This window comes from Onychomys torridus, chromosome 10 (genome assembly GCF_903995425.1).
Source record: "Onychomys torridus chromosome 10, mOncTor1.1, whole genome shotgun sequence".
Classification (NCBI taxonomy): domain Eukaryota; kingdom Metazoa; phylum Chordata; class Mammalia; order Rodentia; family Cricetidae; genus Onychomys; species Onychomys torridus.
The window spans coordinates 34,728,177-34,750,100 of NC_050452.1; the positions used below are offsets into that span (position 1 = coordinate 34,728,177).

Sequence of the window (21,924 nt, forward strand, 5' to 3'; positions counted from 1 at the left end):
ACCTGGAGTTGTAAGGTTTGGGCCAGAACTATGCTATCTGTGTTCCTGGGACTTCAGCTGCCCAGATGAAGATTTTTGGGGATTCTTAGTCTCTATAAACATAGAGCCAATTCCTCCTGGCAAATCTCTGGACAGCCCTAATGGACCTGCCTTTGACTCAAGGTTTGACTTAGGGTCAGAGAAGATGACACTCATTCACATGGAGCATAAGCAGGGGTGGGGCTGCTGTCTGGTGCTCAGGGGTCAGTGCTTACAGGGATGGCAGCAGGAGGACCAGCTGCAGCTACGGCCAGCTGTGGCTACGTGTTCTGGAACTTTCCTCCTGTCTCTTAGTAGTATTTAAAGTGCCGTCCTTTCTCTTCTCCACCCTGCAGCTCCTCCTGTTCATTGGCCACAGCCACCTGGAGGCCATGTGGCACCTTTTCTATACCACAATCTCTGCAATCCTTAATCCTTACCACAGAGGTGAGGTCAGGACAGGCAGCCCCATTTTCAGATGGAAAAACTGAGACAGAAGATTTTGCTCACAGTCGCTTATTTGATAAGATGGGGGCTAGATTCAGCTCTACACAGCCTACACCTAAAGTCTATCATCTCAACCATCACTTTATTGAATAGTGTCTGTATCCCATTTACCTTGAAATCTCTTCATGTCAAAGCCAATTGGACTCCTCTCTGTGCTCCCAAGGCGTTGCGTGCACACCAGATTCCATCAAAACAAATTGTATATTCATGATCTGTCTGTCCCATGAGTCCCTTAAGGACACTCTCTATGTATGCCTTACTTTGTCGCTGTGCCTGGCGCCTATTGTGTGCCTCACACAGAGCAGGTGCTCGGAGAAGCGTTGGATGGAAGACTGTAGGGATTCAACGATTATTTCCTACCATCTGCTCTGACTTCAGAGACAATGTCTCGGCTTCTAGGACCGTGGGCTTCACTTGACTAACGCAGACAGTGCCGGCACCCAAGCAGCAGTTAAGGCAGCCGGTAGGGAGGTTGTAAGATTGCCTATTAGGATCCTGATTCATCCACCTCAAACTTATCAGCTCAAAGCAAGATCAGGACAGGGGTGGGGGTGTTGTAAACATTTTAAGAGCAAGGGAGGGGGCTGAATGGACAGGAGGTCTGGTTCTCTCGACTCGAGTTTCCAAGTCCAGGGGGATTCTTTCCGCTGCTTCATCTCTGGGTTACGTTCTAATAGCCACAACCCCTCATGACCACCTTTTGCTTGTTTCTAAGAGGGAAGCTCTCATGAGAGATGCTAGAAAGAGGCCACCACCCCTTCTCAGCAGATCCAGCTGCACACATGCATCTCAGACCCTATGAATATACCAAGCCAGAAGTTTGCAAACCCTTTTTTTCTTGACTTAAGTAGCAGAACTCTTTTCTTTTAACTAGATACATAAACTATGTAAGTACCAGGGAGCAATGGTTAAAACTAAATCAGAGCACCGGGGTCTCCTCCACCGCCCTGCTCATGCCCACCGAGTGCATTGAAAACCATCAGTGTGCCTCAACTACATTTCAAAGGTGAATCCAACTCCACAGAGCTTCTACACCCTGCAGAATCATGGGCTGCTTAGCTCAGCCTATGGATGGCTTGTGACAGATCTAGAGGAGGTTTGCCTCCAGATGCCCCTTGGCTTCCTTTCCCATAAACACGCCTGCTAATCCCGGTGATTAGCACAGTGCCATCGATTCTTCTCCAGTGTGCATAATTTCAGGGCAGTCTCGGAGGCCTCCAGCCCAAATGCTATGCTTGTTAGGACCAAATGGAAACCTTCAACTTTACTGACTGAGCTATCATCCCAGAGCATTTTTTATAGTAAAGGGTCTGGGGAGGGGGTAGCTCTAATCAGATTCTTCATGCCTTGGACAACTAAGGATTTACGGCAACTCATGAGCACACAGGTGGTTTAAGTGACTCTTAGTGTCCTCAGTCTTCTGATTTAAGTACAGCACTGAATAGTGCTTGACGGAGAAGTGTTCCCTGGGCTCTCGGGAGGCAACTAGCTTTTTGTTGTGTATTTGAGTCCATGGACCAGGAGAACTCCCATGATGCCCACAAGGGACGCCATCTTTTTCTCCTGCTTCGGCGGCTGTCAGCACCTGTGGACATGGGGATGTGTGCTTCTGCACTCACTGCATGGCCAGCCCTAGTTTCAAGGGAACAAAACAACAGTGACAGGCAAACCTCAGGAGAGCAGCTTCCTCCTTTCAGGCTGCAGCTCTGAGGTGAGCTTGAGAAGTCAACAGCTCCAGTGGGCGCCTCTGGCTTTCACTTCCTAGTTGTCCCCTCAGGGTCTGTTTGGCAGTGTTTCTCAGGTTAAATTCTTGGGTGCCAGTCTAGAACCCATCTGTAATGGATGATTAGTCTAGATTGTCAGCTTGACTGCATTTAGAAATAACCTGGGTGGGTGGGGGCGAGAGGGGGGAGGACAGGGGAACCCATGGCTGATGTGTCAAATTAAAACACAAATATAATTTAAAAAAAGAAAGAAATAAAAAGAAAGAAAGAAAAAGAAAGGAAGGAAGAAAGAAAGAAAGAAAGAAAGAACGGACCTGGGAAACCACCTCTATCCATGTGTGTGTGTGTGGGGGGGGGTTTGTTTCTGGAGAGCTTTAGCTAAGCAAGGAAGATTCACTGTGAATGTGAGCAAACACTTCATCCACCCTCCGCCATGATGCCTGAGCTAACATAACCCCATTTATCCTGAAGCTGCTTTTGTCTCAGAGATGAGGAGGTAGCCCAGGCTAGACTACCCAGCTCCTTCAGCTATGCACACAGTTCTCTGCATTAAATCCTTCTCTGCCTGGAGGAGTCAGTAAGGTCCTTGGACTTTGCATGTATACTCTGAATGATAAAACAGACTTACACAAAACAGTACAAACCTTAAACAACCACAAAAGGAAAATGAAATGACAAGAATAACAAGCACAAGAGTCGACAAAACTCATGTCATCGATATTCTCCTTCCGCAAGGAGAAGAAGCTAGATTGTCTGTGAGCTTTCCACGGGTGACTTTACAAAGGGAAGAAGCAAGTGCGTGTTTGACAAAATCTGAAGCAAAAGCATTTCATTCATGGAAAAGTACCATTTGTTCTGGGATGAAAAAAAACCTTTATGAATCTAGAAAGTACAGCTTGTGCTAAGTCAGTAGAAGTGATCTGGGTTATTAACGTTTGTTTTTTAATGAGAAACAAAAACAGAATGCTGGATAAAGTGGGGCATTTACAAACAGCACCATGATACAGGCGTACCTGAAAACTTCTATTTAAATTAATGCCATGAATATGCATTAATCCCCCAATCTCTCAGAACAAGGTGAAGCTTTCTTTCTCTGATTAAGAGTCCTCTGATTTGAATTATAATGCCATCTTTCCTATATAAATTATATCCACAATACATCATCTGTGATTTGGAGCTTTCTGTTTGTTTAAACTGGGACACAAAATCTGACCACTCATGAAGAATTCTGAGTGCATTTTTTTTCTAGAATTTTTAAAAATAATCTTTTCCCAGTTGTAATTGCTATAGCCACATCTACACAACACATCTATAGTACAGTTGTTCCAGTCACATCTACGTCTACATGTCCCTCATGCTCACCTTCATGAAGTCTTTCCAAATATTCCCCTTGAATAAATTGAACTAAGAAAGTCAATCTTATTTTCGGAATATTTTAATAGAAATAATATGTCATGACAGTGGCAGGTTCAACTGGAATAAATGTGTTTGAGAACACAATAGACTTTGGTAAGCATACAGCTTTGCTGCTGTGATCGAGTGGGTGGGCAAACTAGAGACTAAATTAATCAACCCAGAACATTCCTTGAGTCTGAAGGGCAGGAGAAGTAGAAGACAATGATTGAATCAATGGTGTCTCCAGGAAGGTAGCATGGACGAAGGCCCAAACTGCCCATCCTTAACACTGTATCTCTGTGAGTTCTACAGCCAGTCCCAGAGCAGGAAACAACCCGTGTTCAGAGACTATGTAAAATTCCCCTCAGGTCCCCACAGCAGAGTGAAAACTAAAGACTTCTTGTCTCCACCCACGGAACCTTGATCACAGTAATTCCTTTCTTATCGTTTCCTTAATCTAAGGTGGCAGTTGATGGATTCCCCAAATATAATCTGGTGAAGCACTTTCCCAGTATCACACACCCTAATCACACACACAGCTTATTATGTTCATGGACAGAACTGGGATTTCAAAGGAGAAGTCAGAGGGATGGTGGTTCTTCAGACAACTGTACATAAGCACTGTTTTTTATCAAGGAGGCATCTGAAGGGCTCTAATACCAGGGAGTTAGAACTTACTCGGCCTGACAAGTACCTGGAGGGTGGCTATTTTCATTGTCCATCAAGAGTACGCTAAAGCTTTCCCAATCAGTCCAAACAGGAGCAAGGAAGGATTGATTGGCATGGGGGGGGGGGGGTTCATTGGAGAGCAATTCAAAGGAGAAAAAAGTGATAGCCTATTGTTATCAGAAGGGTGAATACCTAATGCTACCCTGTGTGGTTTGCGTGTATTTTAATCACAGGCAGTTGAATTGTAGAAGTAAGAGTGTGATTGGAAAATGACTCCTTTTCTTCCAGTTTCCTTTACACATCCCGAAAAGAGCTAGTCATTTTCTTTTAAAATACATTCAATAAAAATCAACCCAGAAACACCAGTATCCCTACTACTTTCTCGAGACATTTTCACTTCCTAAAGTAGATTATATTTTCAGATTTAATTAACTTTTAATGAGCACAAACACTTCTCCCAGCACAGCACTAGGCTCTCTCATGTGGATTATCTTTATTTAATAAACGACTAAAGTCAAATTTTACTTACATCTCCTGATGTAGCTTTTAACCCAGATATGTGCCAGCCTCTGTGTTGGGTAGAAGTGGACTAAAAAACAGATCTTACATTTTCCATATCCAATTAGTAAGCTCTTACCTGAAAATATTGGATTTTTCTGTGTGAGCATGGTATGGGCAATTACAGTGACTTATGGTAATATGGAATAATTACTATGAGCCATTGTGAGTTTAAAATGTAAGTTGAGAGGCTGGAGAGATGGCTCAGATGTTGAGAGCACTGGCTGCTCTTCCAGAAGACCCTGGTTCAATTCCCAGCACCCACATAGGCACTCACAACTATCTATAATCCCAATTCCAGGGGATCTGGCACTCTTATACATACAGGCAAAATATTAATGCACATAAAATAAAAATAAATTAAAAAAATGTAAGTTGATGATTCCATTTCTTTAAGTAATACACACATAAAAATAGGATGGGAGAAACCATTTCAAAGTTATTATTGATACCTTCAGGGGTGAGTGATTTGAGCAAATATTGTAGACTTCTAAGTTTTCGGGTTCCATATCTGTGAATCCAGCCAATAAGGATAGAGAGAATTTTAAGTTGTACCTGTCAGTCTGGGAAGATAGCTCGGGGTGTAGAGTGCTTGCTGAATGAGCATGAAGAACTGAGTTTGGATTCCTAGGTCCCACATGAAGTAGTCAGGCTTGGTAGGATACAGGGAGAGCTTACAGGGAGAGGGAGACAGGAGAATTCCCAGAGATTACTGGACAGCTAGTCTAGCCAGTCAGTAAGCCTCAGGTACGGTGAGTGAGTCTGTCTTTAAAAAAACAAGGTGGAAAGCATAATGACCACCTCTGGGCTCCACATGCACACACACAGACATGCTGCACACATACCTGCATACATATATGCAAGTTGGTGAGAGTGCAAAAAGCACATACACACATACACACACACACAAACATACACACACATACACACACACACATATACACACATACATACACACATACACACACATACATACACACACACATACATACACACACATACACACACATACATACACACACATATATACACATACATACACACATACACACACATACATACACATACACACACACACACACACATACACACACATACACACACACACATATACACACATACATACACACATACACACACACACATACACATACATACACACACATACACACACATACATACACACACATATACACACATACATACACACATACACACACACAATACATACACATACACATACATACACACACATACACACACATATACACACATACATACACACATACACACACACATACACATACACATACATACACACACATACATACACATACATACACACACATATACACACATACATACACACATACACACACACAATACATACACATACACATACATACACACACATACACACACATATACACACATACATACACACATACACACACATACATACACACACATACACACACACATACACACATACACACACATACATACACATACACATACATACACACACATACACACACACACATACACACATACATACACATACACATACATACACACACATACACACACACATATACACACATATACACACACACACACACACACACACACACACACACACACACACACACTGTTCCTGTACAGAGCTTGTACAGACTGTTCTCCTTGTTAATCCCTAAACAAACAGCATATCAACCATTTGCATAGCATTTGCATTGTATTAGGTATCATAAGTAATCTAGATAAACGATTTAAAGCATATGGGAGGGTGTGAGCGTGTTATATGCACATAACCCATTTTAAATAAGGGGCTTGAGCATCCTTAGATTTCCCTTCCTGCAGGGGGTCATGGAATTAGCTCCCTGCCATCCTGAAGAAACAAGTGTATATTTAATAAAAAATTAGATAGAAATTTGGACATAAGAGCCTTTGTGCTAGAGATGTCTGAAAACCCGGTAGACACAAGTGACATCCTTCTGCATCTTCCTGTCTGAGTCAGCTCAGCAGTCTGTGTTTAGGTAGCTAGGGACTATCCCTCAAACACCCCAAAGACAGGAAGTCTCACAATAACAGGAGAGGTTAGTCACTTCCAGCGAAGCACGCAGTGGGAGGATGGGTTGTTCAACTGCTAAACTAGCAGTTTCCCAAAGGTTGCCTGCAAAAGACCAGAATCTGAGGGTCACTGTGGAAAGGGATGGGAGCCTGGGACTCATCAGCCACAGGAACAACCTGACACTCACACTTGCAGATTCTACTGAGATAGACTTGGAAGTCTGGTCAAATTCACTTGACCTTACCTTTCTCATCTTCGTAACGCACATAATTCCTGTCTCGTGGGGTTGTTGTAAGGAGTGAGACCAGAATGTGCTTTAAATGCTTATAAATAGTCCCTTTAAGAAAGGGGGCTGAAGAGATGCCTTCAAGATAAGTAGTGACAAGAAGAGGCAAGATGGTGGACTCGGAAGTCCCTGGCTATCCCATTGTCTTTAAACTTCCCTCTCGTGCATTCCAGAGACCTGAACGGGTTTTATATTAATTTTTCTTTGTTCTTGAGAATGTCATACATGTATGCAATGAAACATGACTATAACCACTCCTCTACCCCACCCCACCCCCTGCCAAATACTCCCAATATGGTCCCTCCCAACTTCATTTTCTCTCTGATTGTTTGATAACCTATTAAATCCATTTAGTGTTGTTCCTATGTGTATGAGTGTATGGCATTCCACAACAGGTGAGTTTTAGAGAGAAGTATTTTATTATAGGGAATGTCTTAATTACTGTTCTATTGTTATGAAGGGACACCATGACCAAGGTAAGTCTTACAAAAGAAGGTATTTAATTAGGGGCTTGCTCACAGATTCAGAGGGTTAGTCCATTATCATTATGGTTGATTGCAAACAGGTTTGTTTGTCTGTGTAGTTTTGGTGCCTATCCTGGATCTCACTCTGTAGACCAGGCTGGTTTCGAACTCCCAGAGATCCACCTGGCTCTGGCTCTGGCTCCCAGGTGCTGGGATTAAAGGCATGCACCACTGCTGCCTGGTGAAATCTGTACTCTTAACAAAGCTACTTTATGTAGTTGCTAATTGATTGGCTCACCAAATGGAAACTCTTTTTATATCACATTGGGTCCACTAGAAAATCTGGCTGAAGTAACAGAGAAACGCATTTCCTTCATACCTGTTTTCTATACCAAACACTCTGTAGGAGTAACACATAGCTTGATAAGGAGCAACAATGCCTTAATGGGAAGTTTAACACTCAGACCAGGCATCCTGTTGCATAGACACAGGGTTTTCAGCTGCCCCAGAATGCCTATGCACACAAAAACAAGCAGCCATGAGGGAAAGGCATTTGCCTGTCCTCATTTTTCATCTGCTACGGAACAAGAGCAACTGCTAAGCCACAGACCACAAAGAAAAAGGTCATTCTCATAAAACACACCGCAGTCCCACTGAAGCGCTCAGAAAAGCACGCACACTTCAAAGCCAGCCATGGAGGGAGACACGCGGATGAGCCACCACTCAAGAACACTCATTTCGCCCAGGAGGATCTCTGCCGAGGACCCAGCCCTCGTGAGGTCAAGCCCTTCAGAGAAAACCCACATCATAAAAGCTGCATTCAACCAATAAGGGTATAATCAACAGTGGAGGAGACATATGGGGGCCAGCTTGTTGATCTGTAATGACAGAGCTGACGGCTGCCTTCAGGGGAAAGCAATGCTTTCACAGCAAGCATGGAAGCTGAGACTCCTGCTTTGTCCTCCCTGTCAGTCCCACACCCCTCCGTGAATCCAGCACATTCATTTTCTCTTGAGGCTCAAATGAACAAGAGAGTTCTTTGAAAAACAGAGGAAGAAGGGTTCCAGTAGGGCACGAGACAGTCATGAGACCCATGAGTGAAAAGCCGATAATCCCGGGACCTCCCTCATGTGAACGGTCAAGTTCAACCACATTCTCACCATTATCTTAGATGAGTTAGCAGTAGATAGCAAAGCAGCCGTTCTGATTTCTTTACCATTTTTTATATGTTTGAAGGTGAAATGAAATGGCAAAATGATCACCTGTGGCTGAGAAAAAGACAACAGAGAGCTTGCTCATATGCCAAATTGAACGGATGTTGCCAAAATCTTAGGATGGGGTAGGAGCGTTGCTCAATGCTACAGTGCTTGCCTAGCATATGTGGGGACCTGGGTCTAGCATAATGATAATAATCATAAAATAAATTTTTAAGATTTAAGGGTGAAACACTAGAGCATTCTTTCCAACTACATTACCATAGCCATCAGGTTTAGGATAAGACAGCAAAGCTCTTAGAAACAAAATCTTTGTACCTTAGAGATGAGCAATACTTCTCTCCCAGGATTGTTTAAGTGTGGGAGTGCAAAACATAACACAGATTGCAGTGCACTGTGGGTACTACATAAATTGTCATCATCGCTGATAATTGTATGAACAAGTCAACCTATTAATTGTCATTGCTGTTTAAATGGCCAACAGACCTAGAAAGAGCCCAACGACCATCGGCGAGTGAATCCATGCAAGAACCGAAGCTGTGGCTTCATTTCAGAAGGCAAGGATAACTGAAAACGAACTGGTTAAAATCCTCAATCCCTGCTAACTGTATCATGGAAAATTGTGGAATGACAGTAATTTAAAACTGGATGATCACAGGGACAGATATACAATAAAACCATTAAATACACACTTGCCATTGGTTAGAGTTTATGGCTTATTGGTTATTTCTCAATGAAAGAATTAAAAATATTTTCCTTGAAAGAGAATTAAGAAAATAAGAAGACTAGAAAGCATGTTGCATTCAGCATAGAATGACAAGGAGAAAGTAAATGTGGAAAACATATGAGACGTTCAGGGCATGGCACACAGAGTAAGACTATCTAAGATGCAGGTGAATCCCAGAAGGAAAGAGACAGGATGGGGCGCAGACAACTTAAAAAGAACTGATCATTTTCCAGTACTGTTTAAAAGCAAGCCAATAAAGTGCACATAGATTCAAGAAGTCCATTATATAAAAAGAAACTCGAGTTTAGATGAACCATAATAAAGTATTAAAATCTAAAGACAAAGAGAAATATAAAAATAAAAATGTAAGTATCTTCAGAATAGACTGGGATAACTTCTAAGCATGTGGTGTGTGTGTGTGTGTGTGTGTGTGTGTGTGTGTGTGTGTGTGTACACTTAATGCACATGCATGTGTGCACACATAAGTGTAAAAGACCCAAAGTTGATGTTACTGTCTGTCAATCTCTACCTTCTTTTTTTAATACAGTGTCTGTCACTGAACCTGGAGCTCACCAATTGGCTAGCCACTAAATCCCAGAAACCCTTCTGTCTCTGCCTCCCCACTGTTGAGATTACAGGCATACAATGTCTCACCTGGCTTTTATGCAAGTGCTGGGGATTGAACTCAGGTCCTCATGCTTCTCCTGCAAACACTTCTTACTTCAGGGCAATCTTCCTAGCCCCATGAGCTGACTTCTCAACAGTAAGGATGAAAATCAGAAGAGGACGAAAGCGAATGTGCTATAAAGTACGATGACTACTCTTGAATTCAGTGTTGGTGAGAATGTCAAGATGGAAGCTGAAGTAATTTTGACTAAGGAGCTTTGCCACCTTCAGGCCTTTACTAGATAAAAGAAAATAATCACTCCTCTGCATTTAATACAAATAACTGAAACTGTTTCTCCTGTGTGTTGAATCTTGAATATCCAATGGTTAATCAAATGCAATACCCAAATCAAAATGTAGAGATTCAACACCCAGACAAGGGCTACCAGATTTAATATACAAACTAAGGGGCACCAAGTTCAATGTGAATTTCAGATAAGCAATAAATAAACTGAGGAAGATGATCTGAGATGGCACTGAAACAGTAGAAGTGTGTCCTTATATAAGGGGGAGCTTGGGGACACACACACACACATGGGGGCTGTGTGAGAGGGACAAAGATACAGAAGCTAAGAATCACCAGTAATCTTCCAGAAGATGGCAGAGAATATAGCAGACCCTCAGACTTTGTAGTCTCCAGAATGCTTGGCTACCGACCTCCTCCTCTCCCGAATTTTGTAGAAGAGAATTTACACTCCTTTCCTTTCTTTCTACTTTCCCCCATCCATGCCACATTCCTTTCCTTTCTACCCTTGCCGTCCCTGTAGACCTCCCTCCCCTCTGGGGAGCAGTTGATCAGGTCTTGGTAAGGCGCCCAAAGGAGTTCTCAGCATCTCTTCCTCCCTGCCCACTGCCCAGAAGCTGCTTCCTCGGGTCCCACTCCAGACAGTTTTTTCTTGGTTTTCCTGGGACCATTTTTTCCCAGATGGCTCCCTTTCATTCCCAACTGATGGGATGTTTAATTATTTATTTGAGAACTATTTATTAGCCACTTGTGGAGCATTGTACTTACAGCTTTGGGATCCTGTATTTCAGGAACATGCCTCAAGAACATAAGGACTTGTTGACCATTTCGGGGTAGGGTGAGTGGGGGTCAAGGAGAGGTATCTCAGCCTCCCTCAGGACAAAGTGCAGTTCACCTGGGTAAGGCTGCAGGTCCCAAGGCACCTTGGCTGGACCAGAGAAGGGCTAGGCTGGATGAGTGATGTCTTCCAAAGACAGGAAAGCAGAAGATATCAGCCCAGGAAGACTGGACATTTGCCTTGACTGAAGTTTAGATTTGGATCTGGATGCAGATTATAGTTCCATAGACTGCTAAGGGAGAAGTCTTCAGGAACTCATAACCTTTTGGGCAATGTAATCTGTGCTGGCTAGATTTTTTTTTTTTTTTTTTTTTTTTTTTTTATGGTCAACTTGACATGAGTGGGAGTCATCGGAGAAGAGGGAATGTCAACTGAGAAAATGTCCCCATCAGATTAGTCTGTAGGCAAGTGTGTGCGACATTTTCATGGTTTATGATTGATACAAAAGGACCCAACCTATTGTGGCCAGGTGACCCTGGGGGGTATAAGAAAGCAAACTGAGCAAGCCATGGGGAGCAAGCCACTAAGCAGTGTTCCTTCATGGTCTCTGATTCAGTTCCTTCCTCCAGGTTCCTGCCTAGTCTTCACTTCATGATGGACAATTGTAAGCTGAAATAAACTCTTTCTTCCCCAAGTCGTTTTTCATCATAGTATTTTACCACAGCAGACAGAAAACCCTACTAGAACAATATCCAAAAGATTGCATGACTCAACACTTGGCAAGTACACCCCAGTGGGCATACAGGTATTCTGTTAATTAAGACTAGATAAAGGGGAGATGAGAGAGATCAGAGCCAGAAACACTCTAGTTCAAGACAGATCTGATGGTAAGAGGCCCTGGAAGCGTGTTATGTTGTAGGAATTGAGAGGCAACTTCCATCTGAGATGATTTTTGCTGGCCTTGAAAGATGAGGGCTTGTTAGGAAACAGGAGACATGATGTGTGAGGTTGGAAGCAGAAAGGGGAATGGGGCATATGTATGGGCTAGTGAAGTCCAGAAGGGGAAGGAGCTTTGAATTACTGGCTAAGGTGATGGAATTTTGATGAGAACATAGAAATTCCAACTGCAAAGCCGTCTTACACTAGGACAAGGTTGTTTGCATTTAGGAGGAAGGTAATAAAATTGGAAGCGATTATGACGTATACCATCACAAGGAGTACAGCACTGCTTTCTACTTACTAAGCCCAATTTACCATGCTGAATGCCTACCTACGTATGTTTAAGCATACAAGGGAGGTGCTAGTAAAGGTTTCCTGTTAGTGCATCATGGTACTTGTAGTACTATGAAACCTACATTTCAAGGTCCAATCGGCTCAAATTCACACAGCAATAAATGGTAAAGACAGGGCTAAATCAAGACTTGAATTCAATTTGAGCTTGGACAAGGGCCTGGGCCAGTGGGTGGAAAGAAGTACAGACTGGTAACATGAGCTCCTTAACTGCTCCCAACTCAAGATTTCAAACACCAAAAGGCTAAAGACAATGAAAGCATTTGGAAAGAAAAGGCCTTTTTGCTCTACGGTCAATTAACATTCATTCCTGTTTGTGGTTAGACAGTGGGCATCACCTGACTGAAATGTGGATCTGTCTTCCCAATATATTGACACTGATGCCTTCCTAGCCACAAATACCCTCCTGATTTGGAAGGATTTGTCTTCATTCCAGCTCATCTTCCCCCCTTTTCCTTCCCCTTTGGGGACACACTTTAGCAGGTGTGCATGACATGTATATACAGCAAGGCAAGACAGATGGTGTTTGGGCATATAGCCCATTCTAGCATGCATGTAGGTTCATGTGTGTTGAGTGTGCAGGCACATGTACGTGGAGGTCAGAGGCCAACCTCAGGTTAGGTCTTAACTACAAAGGGCTAGACTGGCTGATCAATAACCCCATTTCCCCCTCTCTACCTCTCCAGCACTAGGTGTGTATCAGATTTATAAGTGTGTGCTGCCTCACCAAGGCATTTCTTTTCCCTTTATAAAAAGGGAGTCCTGGTCATGGAACTCAGGGACAACACATGCCTTTACTGACTGAGTCTCCATAACCCATTCCTAGTAGGCTATATGGTGCATGGAAGTTCTTTGTCCCAGTTGGTTTCAATGGTCTGCTTGGTGCCTTCTGGTACCAAAGAATGATCCAGTCACAGGAGAATAGCCTCCTCACATGCCACAGGGTTCCAAGAGAGGGCACTGAACTCTGTCATTAGAAGCCTGATAGTAGAGCAAAAGAATCTACCTTGACTCATGATGAGGTCACCTCACCTCAAACCCTACACCAACAAGAACATAAACTGCTTTCTTCAGATCCCTGATACAACCTGGTACATTTACTACTGAAGCTAATTTTTAGTCAATCTGTTTTAGGAGAAAACATGCTGGGTGGATTAGCTTGGACCACATGAAATTGCTGTTATTTACAGTTATTTTGCCAACAAATAGTCACTTCCCATGAATCAACCTAATGTTAATCATGGCTATGTGGAAAACTCTTCCAAATGTTTTCAACATTTCCTCAATTTAAATAGAGACCCCGGGTTGTGAGGATAAAAATAAATAGAACACACTAAAATTACTAATAAATGTCTATTCAATTTTCGAGTACATAAACCCTAGTGTGATATGAGAGTCCTACATGTATTTCATGCAAATCGTGTACAGAACTTTCTAACCGGATGAATGTACTTTAAAAAAAAAAAAAAAAACAGAAAAACTTATTTGATTTATATATTTACATTTTTATTAGAATTCTTCAGAACTGTCAACAATTGGACAACATATCAGAAAAAAACAACAACACATGAACCATAACATGTTTAAACTTGCACAGCTTATATATTTACACATAAAGTTACTGTATATATAAAAAATATTTTCAGGGACTCGTGGGGCTTAGGAATATTCAAAAGACATTATTGCTACATTTCAATATTTACAAAAAAAGCCACAAAATAATTCCAAACATCAAGCAACCGAAAGAAACATCTGACATCTGATGTAAAAAAAAAAAATTATAAAAATATAAACTTTCAAGAATATCCAAGACAAATTCTCAAAATGGTGTGCCCCTGAAGTACCTAGACATCCATAATGAACAGCTACTTTCCTTACTATAATCCAAGTCAATAGGAATGCAAAGGAATGTCGCAGACACTGTGGGGCAAACAGTGACAATCTCGTACGTGACGACCCAACCTCCCAACCAGTTAACTTTGGAAAGGTGCCAGAGTGTAGAACTCCAGTGCAAATGGTCACTTCCAAGGTGATGGCCGCGTGTCTCTCAATGTAGTCTAAGGAGGAAAGAACCGGGGGAAACCGTGAAGGCAGCATACCTGAATCCCGCAAGACAACACGGACATCTTGCCATGTACACACAGATCGCTTATACTGGAAAGTGATGATGGGGGGGGGGGGGGGGATGAGAACTACAAGGTAAGATCCAGGCTTCCAGTCTACGTTTTCCTGGAATGGCTGCACTATATAAGGTCTAAGGAATGGGTACAGTAATGCTGACTATAGATAAGAGTGTTCTAAGTGCAGATGGATTACAAATAAATAGGTCCTTCAGCACTCCACTCTGCTAAGCTTCTGTGGTGGCTTTGGGTAAACTCTTCTGCACAGTGAGCGATGTGCAGGGAAACAGGAGTGGGGGAGAAAGCTGTTACTCCTTGGGCACTGGAGGACCTCAAAGGTTCAGGGCAACAAGGTCCCCAAAATATCTCACCCTCATGCATATACACACACACATGCGCACACACATACACACTGAGATACTGGCCCAATGTCCAGGATGTGCCTATAATAAAGGCTGAATCTAACTTTCACTTCCTGCTATGTGAGAATCCAAACCAGGACTGCACTGTTTTCTCACTCCTGTGGGAATCACAGGGTACAAGGGTACCCTTTTCCAAACAGCATGAGTTCCCTGGGCTGCAATGCAACTCTGAAGCTGCGAGGCTTGTTCTTGGCGATCCTCAGTGCAAGTACATTGGCTAAGAGGCTTTATAAAGATTGTGCTTAGCAGTTAACATTTTTTTTCTTTAAAAAAAAAAAAATGCATTAACTGTTTCCTTCACATCTGTATGGCTCTTCATCTATTCTTACACACAGCAGACCTAATGCCAGGGTTGTACACAGAAACTAAAGCTTGTGGGGTCCCCCCCAACGTATGAATACATACAACGTATAGATGAGTATATACAAATGCTGGCTAGGGAGGCCTTGTCTCCAATTCCACTCCCTAACAGCGAACTCTATTTAAAAACCAGGTCAGTTGTACAAAAGCCTGTACGGCAGCCCACAGCAAAGCATCTTTGTTCGTGCTTCCGGGGCACTTTCTTTCACAGCCTAGGTCTCCTTCTCAGCATGAACTACTAGATTTCTTAAGCCCAGATGTTTTCACGTGTCCTCTGTTCTAATAATGGTCTACTTTCCACACAAAGGGCTTGGGTTTCGCTTTCTGGTCTTGCTACAATTTCCCCGTCATCTTGGAGGGCTTCTCGAGGCCAAACGGGACTACTTCTATTCTGCAAATGAACTACTGGCCATACTTTTCAGACCGACTCAGAGGAGCATTGCAAAGAACTCTGGGCACCTACTTTCACCCCGCCCTCCCTCCTCTAAAGCAGGAGTACTGTTTACAGTAGGAGCTACTTTGCTATTGGGAAAATATATACATACAGTTCGGACCTTCGCAGTGGGACGGTGGCTTATGGCAGAAAAGCAAGGTCATCAGCCACTAAAGTGTGCTCATAAAGACAGGATCACAGTGGGGTTGGGGTCGGGGGACCGGCTGGCTACCCTGAAGTGGGACACAAGTCAAAGGAAAACAAAGCAACCATCATGGAAGCCAAAAGAATGGGAACGGAGACAGCAGGCTGCCTGTTGGATCTGACTGCCGCTCAGGCATCTTCGTGCACGAGCAGAGGCTGGGTAGAAGAAGCGCTGCTCCCGACGGAGTTGACCCTCACAGAATGGTCCGCCACCACGGGGTTCTCCGGATTGGGGTTGCAGTTGGCTAAATTGGAGTAAATCTGTAGAGGAAGAGCCCACAGTCAAATACAGCATGGCCTCTGACAAACCCCACAAACAGAGGCGCTCACAGAGTGTTAAAGACAAGTGTTCAGCAAGAGACGGTGTGACCAAAACCCAGAGTGGGTTTACACCTCCGTCCCCGCACACACACACACGCACACAAGGAAATCACTTTACACTAGAAGTGTACAGTGTCTGCGATGCTGCTCTCCTCATGGGACACATCTGAGAGTGAGCCTGGCTAGCCTATGAAGAAGGCTTCCGGATCTGATCCCCAGAGCCAACTACAGCCCGACTTGCTGGTGTGATTTGCCGCGACACCCATGACCCTTTCAGAGGTCATTTGTCAGGAATCAAAGCACTTGGGTGGAAAATGATGTTTCATTTGAAATGTGCTTTGATGCTCCACAGGGCAAGCATTAACCCCAAAAGATCAGTGGTATGCTATTAGAAAAGATAGCTCGCAGCAGACAGCTCCAAGGGGTGGGGGGAACAGCTAAAACAGAATCTAGTCCCAGGAAAGATGGCTAGTTCTTCCTTAAAAGCCAAACAGGAAAGAATGGATTTATTTCATTCCACACTCCTCAAATCACCGGGAGGGATGTCCTAACTTCAAACAACCCTTCTACATAGCTGTGGGCATCTCAGCCATTGCCATGGGCTGGTTCTGGCTGTTGAAAGCTCACTTGACTGTGGTAACAAGGCTGTCTTCTTCCAGGCTTCCATTCTAGCTCACTCCAACCCACCCAGGATGAATGGCTCTGCCATGTGAGGAGGAGACCAGACAGTCCCATGATCGACATTCCAAGACAGGGAGGAAGCATGGCCTGGCCTTATGATAACATCTAATTCCACAGATCTGAACACAAGCCCCCCCTCCCCCATTTTACATCTCCCTGGATCTGAATGGAAGTGGAAGTCGGGGAGGGTGTGAGCAGAAAGAAGGGGCTTCCGTTGTTTTATTTCCACCCTCTGAAGGCCAGGGAGATGGGGGAGATGGGTCCTTGTCCTAGAAGCCTAGGGACCACGACCCTAGGGCAAGGAGGAAGAGGATTCCCAGCTTGGCCTGTCACTCACATGCTTGGTGCTCTCTGAGATCTGCTTCTCAATGAGCTGCACGACCTGCTTGAACGTTGGCCTTTTTAGGGGATCAGCATCCCAGCAAGTCTTCATTACGTCATACCTGCAAAATAAGGGTCCAATGTCCATCACGATGCCTTAAATTACTGTTTGCTGTCCACCACACACATGACAACTTCAGTAACAAATCTGGGCTATGCACCAGGATGTGTGCAGTGCCATATACACAGAATAAAACCCTGTACATGAGATACTGTCAAAAGTTTCTGTACTATTGGTGACAAGAGAATATGAAAAGAACCACAGCCATGCCATTGGAGCCGGGTTAGCCACCAAAGGCACCAAGTGACATTGCAATCTGTGAAATTATCTGAAGAAAAGGCCCATGGGTCCTTACATTTCTGCAGGTGCATGCTCTGGACTCAGCATCCGAAAGCCTTCCTTGATCATCTTGTAAAACTTGGAATCGACCGGCATCCCTGGGTAGGGGCTGCTTCCTGGAGCACAGAGAGGTGGCACAGCCGTGTTAATACTGAGTTGATGGGAGACAAAGGAAACCTCCAGAAACTGTTGGGCAATGAGGTAGTCTTTGGCAAGGAACATCTTACCTAAAGAGAACAGCTCCCACAGGAAGATCCCATAGGACCAGACATCACTTTCAAATGTGTACACACAGTTGAAAATGCTTTCCGGTGCCATCCACTTGACGGGCAATCGGGCCTAGGAGGAAACACAGAGATCCAACCAGTTAATGAAGAGGCTCAAATGACAAGACAGACAGCTGTGCTGGTGCAGACGTGGCTGGAAGGTAGGGATAAGTACCACCTAACAAGGCCTTGAAGCTTCATGACCCCCAGACACCTTCCACTTATGACTTCGGATTCTAATAGTGCCCTTTGAAAAAGGGAGCTTTGAGTCAGCATAGTAAATAAACTAAGGACATAGAAGTTCACGGGTTCCAACCTTCTTCCAATAATGGCCTCAAACAACGAAAAGACTTTGCCAATAAAATATATGGCCTCTACCGATTAGAACTATATTTCTCAGTCTGCTCTGCAGCTAGCTAGAGCCAGACGTCTCACTTAGTTTTAGCAGCTAAGATCCAAGTTCTATGCAGAGACATGAGGAAAAACAAAAACAAAAACAAAAACAACCCTTAAAATACTGGAGGTTTATGCAGCTGGGTCAGCACCCCTTCATGCCTCTGCCTTTAGAGACATGATTGCTAGCTATCCATCTGTCATCTCTGACCAGGATGAGGAGGGCTCTGCCCAGGAATGATAAAACAGAGACAGAGAAAAGGATCCAGGGCTGAACTTTTTGTTGCAGAACCTTCTCTGCCAACCCTTGGCCTCGATCCCTTCCTTTCTTTACTCTCGGACTTGTGCCGTCTGCAATCCAAACTACCCCTCACTCGCCTGCTGGAGAAGTTATCTAAGTACAGATAAGCCAGCCTCAGAATCACTTTGCAAAACAAAAGTAACACTTCCAACACCAGGAGTTGTTGCATGGGATGATAAACGAGGCAAGGCAGGTAAAAATGCCTAATGGTGTCCAGCTCACTGACACGCACCCAGACTAACACGCACCCATGAGGGCTGTGGTTGTTCTGAGGTGGGAAGCGGCAGAATTGGTGCTTACATCAGGAGATACTCAGGACCCTCCCACTAGGTCAAAGCAAACTTACCATGACTACGCCTCTTAGCATCTGACGGGATTTCTGGATATTAATCTGCCACATGAAACTAAATCAATCCTTGAAATCCATTTAGGACTGAACAACAGGGAGAGAGAGCCTCTTCTAGAGTTAAGGTGTGGGGTTTGGGGAGGGAATGATACACATACAAACTATAAAACTCATCTACCAGCTAACCCCAGATTTTATGCTGCAATTCTGAACAGAACTGTTAATTTAAGATTGATGAGTGTCTTGAATTCAAGGGTGCTGGGCATCTAAAAAATTAACTTCTAAGTGAAGTCTAGCATTTTCTAAAACTATAAAAAGCAGTTAAAAAAAAAAAAAAAAAAGGACTCATGACTTGTCCTCTGCAGCTGCTAGACACCTTCACATTCAATCTCAGTATTTACTGGAATCTCAAAACAAAACTGTCACTCACTATCATTTGAAATTAGAATAGCTTTTATGATATATTGCTCCGTACAATAAAGAAGCATGTACATTGTCTACCATAAATTCTCTTTTCAAAATCTGATAACTGTCATCCAACATACCTGCTTTTCTTGGTTAAATCTAAGTATTCCGTTCATTTGAAATGGTATTCTGACAAGGGGCCCAAAGGCTACCCTGGTCTCAGAGCCCAGGGTGGAAAAATAATTAAGAATTCACCAGAACTGAAAGAATCTTCAGAGAACAAAGAGACTTCACAATGACTATAGCTTCAACTCCCATGCAGCACCATGCCATGTACATTTCCTTCTTGTGAACTTCCTCAAATAATTGGTTAGTTCAACTGACTTGTCAACTGCAGAATTAGCGAGGGAGACGCTGGGGCACAAGCTCTATCCTGATGGTGTGGTTTCCAAACCACAAAGTGGAATAAGAATGGGCCTGGGCCTGTTTTGAGACCTCTGCCAAGTACTAACTCCTTTAACTACTGAGAAATTACCTCTTGTCAGTTACACACCCTGCAAATGGGACCAGATCAGAACTCAGCCAGCCTGGGCTGAAACACTTCATTTCGCCTATCTTGCCCCTATATCAACAACATTCAGCGGCTGAAATACTAAAGCATTTTCCATCTTCCTTCAAGTATTAAGCCAGGATGGGTAGAATGTGGTTTTTATCAATTCTTCTGGAAAAACAAAAAAAATCTGACCTTGCTAGAGCCTTTTCAGAACCGTATGATTGAGCTAGGATACAAAGCCAGCAATACCTTTACAAAAGCAAGCTGTGCACAGCCTACCAACAGATGTACCATGGTGATGAAAGAGAAGGCATTGCATCATCATGACAGACACAAAAATTGACCTCCAGGAATAAATATGGACTGTTCAAATGGCCCTGGGAAAAAACAGGCACCTAAGAATATATATCTAGAAGAAGGTTATGGCCTTCCATACCCATTGGCCCCCTATTGACTATGCTATCTCAGATATAAATCACTGAAATATACTACGCCTTCGTTTCTCCTGCTATAAAAATTGGAAGACAATGTGTTCTAAGGCACGGATTTGTTTGAGGTTACAGAAAAGGCTGGTGGTGAAATATAGCACTTTGAAAAATTCACCGTGTTCCACAAACCAACCATTATTTATGAGTCTACTTAATAGCCCTACACTGACTACGAGACCCAGCATTCCACACAGCTAACTCTGATACCATCTTAGACTGTAGTCATTTTCACATAGTATTTCAACCTAAAAAAAAAAAAAAAAAAAAAAAAATGTCTACTGTGACCTACAGGTCTACATTTGTTACAGTTGAGCAAAATCAAATTGATTGCTATCCTCAGACTACAATGAAAATTAAGGCTATTTCTGTTTCCTTCACATGCCCCCTAATTACACAATTATAACTAAGAATTCTATTATCAAATGTTCGTGGTAGTAATGTTCAGTATTCCATTTAAATTTTGCTAAAAAGCTGGCATTACAAGGTAGGGGTTGGATTATGGCGATCATAGAAAAAAATTTTGCCTCAAAACTGGATACAGGATACCAAAACGCTCTTTGTAGGTAGACCCATCGAACAGAGAAAGGTACTCACGTTTCCTTTAACCACATAATTCGAATCATTCCTGATGTCTCTGGCTAGGCCAAAATCACAAATCTTTGTGATCCGACCGTGAGTGAGGAGAATATTCCTGGCCGCCAAGTCTCTGTGAATACACTAGTGGGGTAGAAAGAAAATGACAGCCATTCACATCAGCTCTCAAAGAGAAAACTATTTTTAATACTACAATGCTGTTTACATAAAAAAAAAAAAAAAACAAAAAACTTTTGTTTTAAAGTATTTAATACACCAAAAATAAAAAGGATGCCGAAAATGATATGCACATTTTGTGTTTCACACGATCAGGACTCTAATTACTATAATTGCTTCCCAACGCAGTTCTAATAAATGTCTTTCTCCCCCTCGACTGCTTTCATTCATACGAAATGTATTATAAATAGTCATTTGGTATGCATCTCTTTGAATGTCTTCTCCTAAAAAAAAAAAAAAAAAAAAAAAAAAAACAAAAAAAAACCATTTCATAGCTTCAACTTGATATCTCCCAAGGACATAGGGAAAGAGGTCTTCATTTCAGCCCGTCTCTTAGTTTGGTAGTTGCCTGGAAATGTCACTCTTGGGTGATTCCTTTCTCCTGGGGGAGACTTCTGTCCCTACCAGGACCATATTCCAGCCTTCTCTTCCCACCACCACCCTTTTCTTAACTGCTCTTTGCTCTCTCTGACCTCTTACTTCCTG

General features: G+C 43.0%; 1 protein-coding gene across 2 annotated transcripts in view; it reads right to left on the reverse strand.

Annotated features, from left to right (window-relative positions):
• Window positions 1-14,101: 14,101 nt before the first annotated feature.
• The window catches only part of Kit (KIT proto-oncogene, receptor tyrosine kinase), a 78,567-nt gene continuing 70,744 nt past the window's right edge, over window positions 14,102-21,924 (reverse strand). For both annotated transcript variants that reach the window (XM_036201129.1, XM_036201128.1), the window contains exons 17-21: window positions 21,223-21,345; window positions 18,104-18,215; window positions 17,893-17,992; window positions 17,493-17,598; window positions 14,102-16,414 (exon numbers count right to left, since the gene is read on the reverse strand). In XM_036201129.1, coding sequence (XP_036057022.1) covers window positions 16,283-16,414; window positions 17,493-17,598; window positions 17,893-17,992; window positions 18,104-18,215; window positions 21,223-21,345 — 573 coding nt within the window. In that variant the 3' untranslated portion in view covers window positions 14,102-16,282. The remainder of the gene's footprint in view (window positions 16,415-17,492; window positions 17,599-17,892; window positions 17,993-18,103; window positions 18,216-21,222; window positions 21,346-21,924) is intronic.